Source organism: Myxine glutinosa, chromosome 1 (assembly GCF_964187855.1).
Source record: "Myxine glutinosa chromosome 1, kmMyxGlut1.1, whole genome shotgun sequence".
Lineage (NCBI taxonomy): Eukaryota > Metazoa > Chordata > Myxini > Myxiniformes > Myxinidae > Myxine > Myxine glutinosa.
In genome coordinates this window covers 50,711,856-50,724,225 of record NC_136261.1, presented here as the reverse complement: position 1 = coordinate 50,724,225, position 12,370 = coordinate 50,711,856, and the positions used below count along the sequence as shown (strand labels likewise).

At 44.0% G+C, this 12,370-nt stretch overlaps 1 protein-coding gene across 1 annotated transcript; it reads left to right on the top strand.

The window, feature by feature from the left end:
* The first annotated feature begins 9,214 nt into the window (after positions 1 to 9,214).
* LOC137423668 (uncharacterized) lies at positions 9,215 to 11,179 on the top strand. The gene is made up of 2 exons (XM_068111066.2): positions 9,215 to 9,349; positions 9,476 to 11,179. Exon 2 carries the CDS (start codon positions 9,586 to 9,588, stop codon positions 11,173 to 11,175), a length of 1,590 nt encoding a protein of 529 aa, XP_067967167.2. The 5' UTR covers positions 9,215 to 9,349; positions 9,476 to 9,585; the 3' UTR covers positions 11,176 to 11,179.
* The last annotated feature ends 1,191 nt before the right edge of the window (positions 11,180 to 12,370 follow it).

The window sequence follows — 12,370 nt, the reverse complement described above, 5'->3', positions numbered from 1 at the left end:
AAGGAAGTAGAGGCTGGGGAAGATCGAGAAAGACTTGACAAAAGATGGTGGAAGAAGAAATGCGGGCAAGGGGGTTCACAAGGGGAGATGCAGAAAATAGGGCAAAATGGAGAAGATTGTCATTGGGGACCGCAAGGCGAACCCCCGCTCTCGCAGGGAAAATGGTCTTAAAATGCCTGTTGTTGTGTGTTGTCTTCACAAACCTGCTGTCTATTCTTGACGTTTGACTGAAGGTGGCAAGGAATGTGGAATTTATTGATTCATCATTTGCCATTCGCCAGTTTTTTACCCAAGTCATTCACGAACAGGATGTCTATGCCTGACGTCAAAAAAAATGTAATACTTAATTACAAATTTTGAAATACATTATTTGGTAACTGCTAACTGGTATCCCCACCCAGGTCCTGCTGTTCTCTTCAATTAAACTCACAAACACGCCTGGCTATGTCATTGTTAGACTCTTGCTATTGTTTTTTTGTGTACCAAGTCGAGGCTCGTGTAAGTGCGAACCCATTTAATAAAGGGAGCGGGAGATAAGAGGCGAAGACAGAAGGAAGCACAAGAACAGCAGAGAACAGGGACTTCGGGAGATCTTTGCAAGGGAGAGGGTTGGGGCGGGGTACATGGAATAAACAAGATGGACAGTACAAGGACTTTCAGGAAAGAAAAAGGTGGATTTGGGGTATATTCATGGGGGCAGAAAAGATCAAGGAGTTGGATGGGGGAAGATAAAAGATTGTGGAGGACAGCAGTTTTGAAGACCGGGAGGGAGGAGTGGGATTCAAAAGAGTGTGGGAGTTTGTCCCAGAGGTGGGAAAAATGAAAGAGTGAACGTGAGCAGAGTCTTGATTTTGGCAGTCCACCAGCAGAGGGCTACTGACATAGTCAGGTTCACGATATTAACAAATATAATTTCGTTCAAAATTTTGGTGGATTAGCAAACCTGTACATTTTTGGAATCATCAGAGCATGCAGAATCCAAAAATCAATGTTGGCATTTGCACAGCCACCTGCATGGCCGCCATTTTGGATTTTCAAAATAGCCGCCATAAAATACATATTTTGCGCTATCTCAGCTTCTAGTCAACCTAGAAACTTAATTAAATATGGTATTCCTATGTTTTCTGGGTCAAGGAATCCAATAAAGGCCTCAAAATAGTGCTCAGGATTATAGAAAAGCAACAAACAAAGGTAATTGAAAACCATTGTCTTTAGATTTGTGATATTGTGGTGCTGGGCACACATGTTAAACAATGGTAGGCCACAACGCTTTGGGTTAAGTCGAGCTCTTTATTGGTTGCTCGCTCGTCAGCACTGCCGACTGCCGTGCTCCGGGCTGCGAGCCCGCGTGTATATCCGGAGGCCACGCCTCACCTGGGGCGTGGCCGACACCCACTGGTGGGCGGAATTATGTCACTGCGCCAGCGAGCCATCGTGTCCGCCACAATATAACTATTATATAATACATGATATTTTAAGTCCTTTGAAGTTATAGGTATGGGTTTATAATGCATGAAAGCAGCCTTGTTCGTATCAAATTGAACTATAAGTCCTATTAGTCAGGTTCACTATGTTAACAAATATAATTTCGTTCAAAATTTTGGTAGATTAGCAAAACTATACATTTTTGGAATATACAGACCATGAGGAATCCAAAAATTAATGTTTACATTTGCGTAGACACCTTTGCGAAAATGACACTCAGGACAGTGATGAAGATAGTCAGGTTCACTATGTTAACAAATATAATTTCTTTCAAAATTTTGGGATTAGCAAACCTGTACATTTTTGGAATCTTCAGAGCATGGAGAATCTGAAAATCAATGTTGGCATTTGCACAGACACCTGCATGGCCGCCATTTTGGATTTTGAAAATGGCCGCCATAAAATACATATTTTGCGCGATCTCGGCTTCGAGTCAACCTAGAGACTTAATTAAATATGCTAATCCTATGTTTTCTGGGTCAAGGAATCCAATAAAGGCCTCAAAATAGTGCTCAGGATTATAGAAAAGCAACAAACAAAGGTAATTGAAAACCATTGTCTTTATATTTGTGATATAACTGTATTACATAATACATGATATTGCAAGTCCTTTGAAGTTATAGGTATGGGTTTATAAAGCAAGAAAGCAGCCTTGTTAGTATCAGATTGAACTATAAGTCCTATACACAGGATCTACGAGGTCTATACCGTTCAGGAATATGCTTTTCAGATCTTCATCACTGTCCTGAGTGTCATTTTCACAAAGGTGTCTTCGCAAATGCCAACATTAATTTTTGGATTCCTCATGCTCTGAATATTCCAAAATTGTATAGTTTTGATAATCTCCAAAAATTTTGAACGAAAAAACATAGTGAACTTGACGAACAGTTCCTGTGTGTCCTACCGGAATATTTGGAGGACAGAGCAGGGGGAGCTCGGCCGGAGAGGAGTCTGTGGAAGACAGAAAGACCGCCAACCTGCCTGCGGTGAGAGAGCGAAAGGCCCTCAGCTTCATTGTGGGAGATAACAATGATTTGAAAAGCCTTGATTTTTACACTATGAAGTGGACTTACGTAAAGCAATATCTGCTAATTAAAGCAAACATGGTTTTCTCTCTGTCAGTTGAAGCATTCTTTAATCATGGATTGGTCTGATGTTTCAACTGTGTCTATCGCTTTGGTTGTCGATTTAGGCTCTGGTTCAATAAACCGAAAACCCTTTCATCAAGCCTCTCTTTGTGGGATAGGGGAATGTTTATTTCTGTTGGGTGGTTTGTTTACACAAGTCGTGCTCCCATTTTTAATGGTTCCACAGTGTAGAACCCTCTTCGTGTGAAAATACTAGCAGAAGTACCCGGCATTGCCGGGCGGGGGAGGGGAGGGGAGGGGGAAGAGGAGGGGAGGGGAATGGGGGGGAGGGGAGGGGAGGAGAGAGAGGGGGAGGGGAGAAGAGGGGGGGGGGGAAGTACCCGGCATTCCGTGTATAAACGTGAGGGAGGGGAGGGGAGGAGAGGGGGGGAGGGGAAGGGATGGGAGAGGAGAGGAGGGGGGAGGGGAATGGGGGAGGGGGTGAAGGCCCAATGGCCATGTCTATGCCACAAATCAAGTACGTGAGCGAGTCGGGCGCACTGAATTGAAAATATATAGAACGCTCATACTCCGTGAAAAGTGAAGCCAACTGGCGGTGGGGATGGAACATCACGTGATCGCTCTGAGCGAATCAGCGCGCTGCTCTGCCACCGGTCAGAATCAGTGGATAATATTCCTTGCTGAAAAGAAATCTATGTGAAACATGCTGCTATCTATGTTAAATCATGCTAAATGCTAATCATGCTGAAATCTATGCTACTTGCTGTGAGTTTATGGCGGCAAGGAACATCACGTGATCGCGTCACGAACATCATTCGTGATCACGTCATCACGTGATCGTGATCGTCATCAATGAGCGCGAATGAGCGAATCATCGCGCTGCTCTGCCACCGATTCAGATTCCGTGTATAATATTCCTCGCTGAAAACAAATATGGATGTAAAGATGAAAGAAAAAAAAAACCTATGTGGTGTGAATGGCAATGTTCCTCGCTGAAATGTGAAAAAACGCAATCGCGCGGCAAGGAACATCACGTGATCGCTCTGAGCGATCGATTACAACTCTGCGTCGTGTTGTGGGCGTGGCCAACGTGGCCTCATGCTCCCAGGTGATTGGCTAACTCGAGCTCCAGAGAGCCATAATGCGCTACGTTATGGCAAAAAATATGGATCTAAAGATGAAAAAAAAAAACCTATGTGGTGTGAATGGCAATGCTCCTCGCTGAAATGTGAAAAAACGCAATCGCTTTTCCCTCTGAAATACGTGCGAACGCGTAACTGAGTTAATGCCGAATGGAACATCACGTGATCGCTCTGAGCGAATCAGCGCGCTGCTCTGCCACCGGTCAGATTCCGTGCATAATATTCCTCGCTGAAATGCGCTGAGGTAAAAATATGGTAAAAAATATTATGAAATACATTTTTAGGTCGGCCATGTTCTTCCCAGGCTCAATGGCCATGTCTGCGCCAAATATCAAGTACGTGAGCCGCTCCGTTTAGGAGTCTATCGGTAACATTACACACACACACACACACACACACACACACACAAACTGTGTTTTATATATATATAGATATTGTTCCTGCACTCCCAATTTACCAGAGGAGGGCCTCCTCCTGCAGCTGGTGTAGGCTTTGACGTTATAACGCCTGTACCGGCTACTTGTACCGGCATCATTTAAAATAATTATGACGTCATCAGTCACGTGGTAGAGGCGCCATCTTGGAAAAACGGAAAAATGTTGCACCTCTTATCTCCAAAACCGCTCCATGGAAAAAATTGAAATATGTCTCATTGTAAAGAACTCCGCACGGGGAATATGTGTTGTTGATGTCATTTGCGCCGTAATTATGACGTCATAATTCGATAGGGACAATGCTTCGTCTGAACATTGTGAAATTTATTGAGCGTCATCCATGCAACAATTATATTGGAGAATATGAATTGGAAGACGTTTGGATTCTTATGCTTGGAGAATGAAAGCCCGCTTGGAGTTTGCAAAAAAAGCACCTGAAGGACTCTCAGACTGTGAGAAACAAGATTCTGTGGGCTTTCATGTGTCTTTCACTGAGGAGAGACTTCCGTCTGGCCACTCTGCCATAAAGCCCAGATCAGTGGACTGTTGCAGTGATGGTTGTCCTTCTGGAAGATTCTCCCATCTCCACACAGGATCTCTGGAGCTCAGCCAGAGTGACCATCGGGTTCTTGGTCACCTCTCTCACCAAGGCCTTTCTCCCCCGATTGCTCAGTTTGGCTGGATGACCAGCTCTAGGAAGAGTCCTGGTTGTTCCAAACTTCTTCCATTTAAGAATTATGGAGGCCACTGTGCTCTTGGGAACCTTCAATACAAACAACAACAACATGCATTTTAAAGGCCATTTTCCCTGCTAGAGCGGGGGTTAGCCTTGCGGTCCCCATGACAATCTAATCCATTTTGCCCTATTTTCTGCATCTCTCCTTGTTAACCCCCTTGCCCGCATTTCTTCTTCCACCATCTTTAGCCAAGTCTTTCTCGGTCTTCCCCATCCTCTGCTTCCTTCTACATTCATTTCCATCACTCTTCTCAACCAGTCACTTTCATCCTTCCTCAACACATGACCAAACCATCTCAACCTGTTCCTCTTCACAGCATCAATCACAGGCTCCATTCCCATCATCTTTCGCAATTCATCATTTGTCTTCCTCTCTCTCAACGATACTCCGCACATCCGTCGAACCATTCGCATTTCCACCCTTTCCAACCTTCGTTGCTGCTCTACGTTCATTACCCATGTCTCGCTCCCATAAATCATAACACTTCTCACACATGCAGCATACACCTTTCCCTTCAGCTTCAACGACACTCCCCTCATCATCAGCACGCCACTCAGTTCCCGAAACTTCTTCCATGCACATCTCACTCGAGCAACCATTGCCGAGTCTGATCCACCTTCTCCATTCAGCATGTCTCCGAGGTAGCAAAATGTTTTCACGCCGTCTCCAAGATCCAACTCAACATCTCCTCCATCTGCAGCTCCCTCTGTGCACACTTTACACTTGAATGTAGCTGCCACACTGGTTAATGACCCTCTCAGACCACTACATTTTTGATGAACCCACTCAGCTCACATTGTACATTGAATGGAGTTCACTCCGACACCCTTCCTGCACACAGCACAGGGCCACTTCCCAGTTCTTTCCACCTCACCACATGCTTTACCACTTGCCATCACCTTCGTCTTTCCGATATTCACCTTCAGACCTTTTGTCTCCATACATTCCTTCCACGTGTTCATCTTTTCCTTCAGTCCATCCATACTTTCCGCAATCAACACCAGATCATCTGCATACAACAACTCCCACGGTAAACCCTCCTTTACGTTCTGAGCCAGCACCTCCATCACAGCTACAAATAGTAGTGGACTTAGTTCCGACCCCTGATGCACTCCCACCTTCACCTCAAACTCACCACTGTTCCCGTCCTTCGTCCTTACAGCTGTGCGCGCTCTTTTGTACATTGCCATCACTACTCTGATCAACCATTCCTCCACTCCTAACTTCCTCAATGCCCATGTCAATACTTTGCGTGGTACCCTATCGAATGCTTTCTCCAGATCAACAAACCCAAGAAACAACTTCTTCCTCTTCTCCATGTACTTCTCCTGCAACTGCCTCACAATGAAAAGCGCATCTGTCGTTCCTCTTCCTGGCATGAATCCAAACTGCATTTCGTCGATCTTCACTTTCTTCCTTATCCTCCTCTCCAACACCCTTTCCAATACCTTCATTCCATGCTCCAATAACTTTATCGCTCGGTACGAGCCACACTCCAGAGGGTCACCCTTCCCCTTGTATAGAGGGACGAGGGTACTCAGTTCCCAATCCACTGGAATGTGGCCTTCTTTCACCACCAGATTACAGATCTCTGTCATTCTCTTCACCCCCCAACTTCCTGCTGCCTTCAACATATCTCCCACAACTCCCGTCGGCCCTCCCGCTTTTCTACCCTTCATTGCTTTTATCGCTTCCTCAACTTCCTTCTCAGTTATCTTCTCTGCCGGTCCTAAAACTGGGTTACTCTCTATGTTGCCATCCCATTCATTCTCTGTATTCAACAGCATTTCCATATATCTTTTCCATCTTCCTTTAATTCCATCTGGGTCGACAACGATTTGTCCCACTTCATCCTTCAAGCAACTCACCCCCATCACATCACACCTCTCTTTCGCTATCTGCTTTGCAATCCTGAATACCGCTCTCTGACCCTCTTCCGAATCCAAGCGTTCTCCGAACATTTTCCAACATGCCTCCTGCGCCTTTGCTACCTCTTTCTTTGCAGCCTTCCTGGCTGCCTTATAACTTTCATCCTCTGCTGTTTCTGCTCCCGTACCCTTCGCCTTCTGCCACTCCTTGAACTTCTTCCTCTTCACGTCAATCCTCTTTCCAACTTCATCATCCCACCACCATGTTTCCGAGTGCCTCGGTGGTCCTTTTGTCCATCCACATACCTCACCAACGGCTCCCAACAGACTAGCTTTCATTGACATCCAACCACTTTCAAGCTCAACCACATCATCCTCGACCCTACTCAGCCTCTCTTTTAATGCCTCCCTTACTGTCACCTCTTTCAACCTCCACACCTTCATTCTCGGTTGGTACTTCACCCGCCGAGCTCTCCTCGCACCTTTCACCCTTACGTCGCAGACAACCAAGTGGTGCTGTGAAACAGCCTCCTCCCCCGGGATCACCTTTGTGTCCCGGAGGTGCCCCCTATCTCGCCTACGCACCATCAGGTAGTCAACGGTTGTCGTCGACCCACCTGACATGTATGTAACAGGCTTATTGTCCTCTTTCTGGAACTGAGTATTACAAATCAACAAATCAGCTCCATCAGCAAACTCCAAAATCCTTTCACCTTTCCATTTCTCACACCATATCCATAACCCCCATGAACTCCCTCAAAACCATCAATACTCCTTCCCACATGTCCATTTAGGTCTCCTCCTACCACAACAACTTCCTCATCTTTCACGTTTTCCATCAGCTTCTCTAACGCACACCAGAACTTGTCCTTTTCCTCATCGCTTTGACCAACCTGCGGAGCATATCCCGAGATGACGTTCACCAAGAGCTTTCCAATCATCATTTTCACCATCATCAACCTATCACTCACTCTAGTCACACTCACCACACTGTCTCCAAACTCCTCAGAAAACAGGACACCAACACCATTCACGCCCTCCGGGCACCCTTGCCACACAAACATGTATTTTTGTCCCTGCCTACCCTTCACCATTCTCACACCACTTCCCTTCCATCTCGTCTTTTGCACACAACATATGTCTACTCTTCTTCTGACCAATACTTCCACCACTTCTCCTGATCTCCCTGTCATTGTCCCTACATTCCATGTCCCAAACCTCAGAAACCGATCTCCACTTCGGGCTGTACCCTGCCCATATGTAGTTGTAATTGTCATGGTTCCCTTTTTGAGGCAATGTTTTTATGGCCGGATGCCCTTCCTGACGCCAACCCTCTTAGTCGTCTTTTACGACACGCAGGGATACGGTGTACCTATTCTTATCCAGGGTACACACCGGGAAACGTTTAAAACATGGAAATTCTGGGGGGAGGGGAGGGGGTGGTGTCAAGGGAAAGATAAAATGAAAATAAACCCCTTCAGCCGGCACTTAGCTTGGCGTCCCAAAGAGTACTTTCAGGAGCTTGGCGGCTGTTGAAACTGGGGTAGCCACTCATGCGGGAAGTGGTCCAAAATGGCGGTGTCGAACACCGCGCGTCAAAGACACAACAAGCGTGAGGCGAGCAGATTAGACGGCCTCCTCCGGATTAGATTAACCGTCAATGCAGCAGAATTTTTTTTGTAGGCTTCCCCAGATCTGTGCCTCGACACAATCCTGTCTCTGAACTCTGCAGGCAGTTCCTTCGACCTCATGGCTTGGTTTTTGCTCTGATATGCATCGTCAGTTGTGAGACCTTATATAGACAGGTGTGTGCCTTTCCAAATCATGTCCAATCAATTTAATTTACCACAGGTGGACTCCAATCAAGGTGTAGAAACATCTCAAAGATGATCAAGAGCAATGGGAGGCACCTGAGCTAAATTTCAAGTGTCATAGCAGAGGGTCTGAATACTTATGTAAATGTGATATTTCAGTTTTTTATTTTTAATAAATTTGCAAAACTTTCTAAAATCCTGTTTTTTCTTTGTCATTATGGGGTATTGAGTGTAGATTGATGAGGGAAAAAATTAATTTAAACGATTTCAGCATAAGGCTGCAACATCATAAAATGTGAAAAAAGTGAAGGGGTCTGAATACTTCCTGAATGCACTGTATGATAACATGTGGAATAATCTCTGGACAGGAAGTTAATGTGAAGTGTCGCAAAATTCGGGTGCAGCTTTTCGCCAATTTATGGTAATACTGAGTCTGGCATGGGGAAATAATTACCACTGATAAAATGGTTGCTACACACACTAGCTCGTATGTACTTCTCGTTGTAAACACCTCGGTTCGTCACCCACAATGGTGGCAGAATTACAGAAGTAACATCGATTATCCGACCTGTTGGCCTGATTTGTATCTGGCAGTGTTTTAAAGTTAATGTCCTGCAAAAGACTGACACTGAATTCTGTGCAGGTGATGTCCCTCCTGTAAATGTGGAATGCAGACAACACAACAACAATTCATCTGTCTCAGCAGCTTCAGTATGTGCTTCTGCAAAGGGAGATCCACATGTTCATTTGACAAATGGCAGCACTACCTGTTCTGCAACTGGTGAGCAGAAACCTTCAAAATGAATATTTTGAATTCAGAAGATGTAAAATTTTTGAAGTCTTTAAATATTTTGCATTTAGAGTTTGCCAAAAAATGCAAAATGATTTTTATTCTTCATTTTTATAGAACAACGAAGAAGTCATATTGCACAAACAAGATCCAGGTGCAGCTTGACTGTGAATACGTCATTTTTGAAGAAACGACCCCGAGAACAAGACTCACGACCTTTAACATACATGTGCAGGTCTGCTCCTCGCAACACAAAGATTAATATGCAATTAAATAAACACAAAACTGTTCTTGAAAGTCAAATACATCACAAGTATGATGTGCAGAGTACAGATTTTGCTTCACCGAGTAATATCAAAATGCACATGAGGACCTACACTGGAGAGCGTCCGCACAAGTGCTCAATATGTGATAAAGATTTCACTCTTAACAGCCATTTGAAAAGGCATTTGAGGATCCATACAGGAGAGCGTCCTTACAAATGCTCGATATGTGATAAAGATTTCACTCTTAACAGCCATTTGAAAAGGCATTTGAGGATCCATACAGGAGAGCGTCCTTACAAATGCTCGATATGTGATAAAGATTTCACTCAAAATGGTGATTTGAAAATGCATGTGAGGATCCATACAGGAGAGCGTCCTAACAAATGCTCAATATGTGATAAAGATTTCCCTCAAAACAACATTTTGAAATTACATATGAGGATCCATTCAGGAGGGCGTCCTTACAAATGCTCGATATGTGATAAAGATTTCACTCTTAACAGCCATTTGAAAAGGCATATGAGGATCCATACAGGAGAGCGTCCTTACAAATGCTCGATATGTGATAAAGATTTCACTCGTAATGGTGATTTGAAAATGCATGTGAGGATCCATACAGGAGAGCATCCTTACAAATGCTCGATATGTGATAAAGATTTCACTCATAATGTTGATTTGAAAATGCATGTGAGGATCCATACAGGAGAGCATCCTTACAAATGCGCAATATGTGATAAAGATTTCACTTGTAACAGCCATTTGAAAAGGCATCTGAGGATCCATACGGGAGAGCGTCCTTACAAATGCTCAATTTGTGATAAAGATTTCACTCATAATGGTCATTTGAAAAGGCATATGAGGATCCATACAGGAGAGCGTCCTAACAAATGCTCAATATGTGACAAAGATTTCACTCAAAATGTTGATTTGAAAATGCATGTGAGGATCCATACAGGAGAGCGTCCTTACAAATGCTCGACATGTGATAAAGATTTCACTCATAATGGTCATTTGAAAAGGCATCTGAGGATCCATACGGGAGAGCGTCCTTACAAATGCTCAATTTGTGATAAAGATTTCACTCTTGACAGCCATTTGAAAAGGCATCTGAGGATCCATACAGGAGAGCGTCCTTACAAATGCTCGATATGTGATAAAGATTTCACTCTTAACAGCCATTTGAAAAAGCATATGAGGATCCATACAGGAGAGAGTCCTTACAAATGCTCGATATGTGATAAATATTTCGATCTTAACAGCCATTTGAAAAGGCATCTGAAGATCCATACAGGAGAGCGTCCTTACAAATTCTCGATATGTGATAAAGATTTCACTCGTAACAGCCATTTGAAAAAGCATATGAGGATCCATACAGGAGAGCGTCCTTCCAAATGCTCGATATGTGAAAAAGATTTCACTCTAAACAGCCATTTGAAAAGGCATCTGAAGATCCATACAGGAGAGTGTCCTTACAAATCCACTTCGAGTGAAAGTGGCGATGATGAGCAGGTATCAATGCCAACACAGGTTTTTCGTTCATGGATAGAGTAGGCCCGTTGGCCTGATTGGGTTTTTTTCTCTTTTTTTTTCTCTCTCGATGCATTTGCATACTGTTCTCATTGTTATAACCGATAATTAAGGCAGTCTTTGACCCCATTCTTTGCGTTGTGTTTTGCATGCCGTAACAAATCGGGGGCTCTCTTCTGGGATGTCAGTTATACTGCTACCTGTCTTGCATTTTTCATTGCTTTACCAATGAAAATTTTTTTTATCATGTTTTGTGTGTGATGCTGTTACTACTGTATTTACTGCAATGTAAAAATGAGCTTTCAATGCAAGATGTTGAACTGTTATGTGAGGTGGAGTTACGAGCTGCAGCTGATCATATTGGGGCTTGTATGACATCCAGGATGAGAAAGTCTGAGATTTCTTGGTTATTGTGAGTCACATGGGTTTAGAACCGTGGGTAAAGAGGAGGAATGATGGAGTGGAACTAGTCAGGATAAACACCTCCCAGGTTATAGTTAGATGACAAAGAAAAGGAAAGGGAGTTTGAAAGAGAAAAAAAAACAGTTTCAGTATAAATAAAATGAGAACTGTAAATTCACTTAGAATGACAGACCAGACATGTTCCCGTCTGTTCGGGTTGGGTCTGGATTTTGACGTGTCCAAGAACATTCGGCTTGTTCCCAAGCTTAACGAGGAGGAAATTGAGATTTTTTCCCCTGTGTTTTGAGAAGATAGCAGGATATCTTGAGTGGCCAGAACGATACTGCACCCTGCTACTAAAAAGTGTGTTTGGAGGCCGAGCACAGGAAGTTTATTCATCTCTATCAGAGGAACAGTCTGCAGGGTCCGAGAGAGTGAAAAGGGCTGTGTTGTCGGCCTATGAGCAAGTGCTGGAAGCATACAGACAGAAGTTCCGAACCTTAAAATGACAGGCTGGGCCGACATTTGCTGAATTTGCTCGGGAGAAGTAAATGATTTTTGATTGGTGTTATTCTCTGAAAGTGGATGGGGGACTATGGTAATCTAACGGAGGTTATCTTGATGGAAGAATTTCAGAACAGTTTCCCCTTCGACAAAAGGATGCACTTTAATGATCGTAAAGTTGGTGATTTGAAAAGAGGTGTAGTCAGTGCAGATCATTATGAGCTTACCTACAAGAAAAGTGTTGGTCTTCCTGGTTGTGGTATGACGTGGTATACCAAGAAGGTGGTCAGTGAGGAACGGTTGGGGGAGGAGT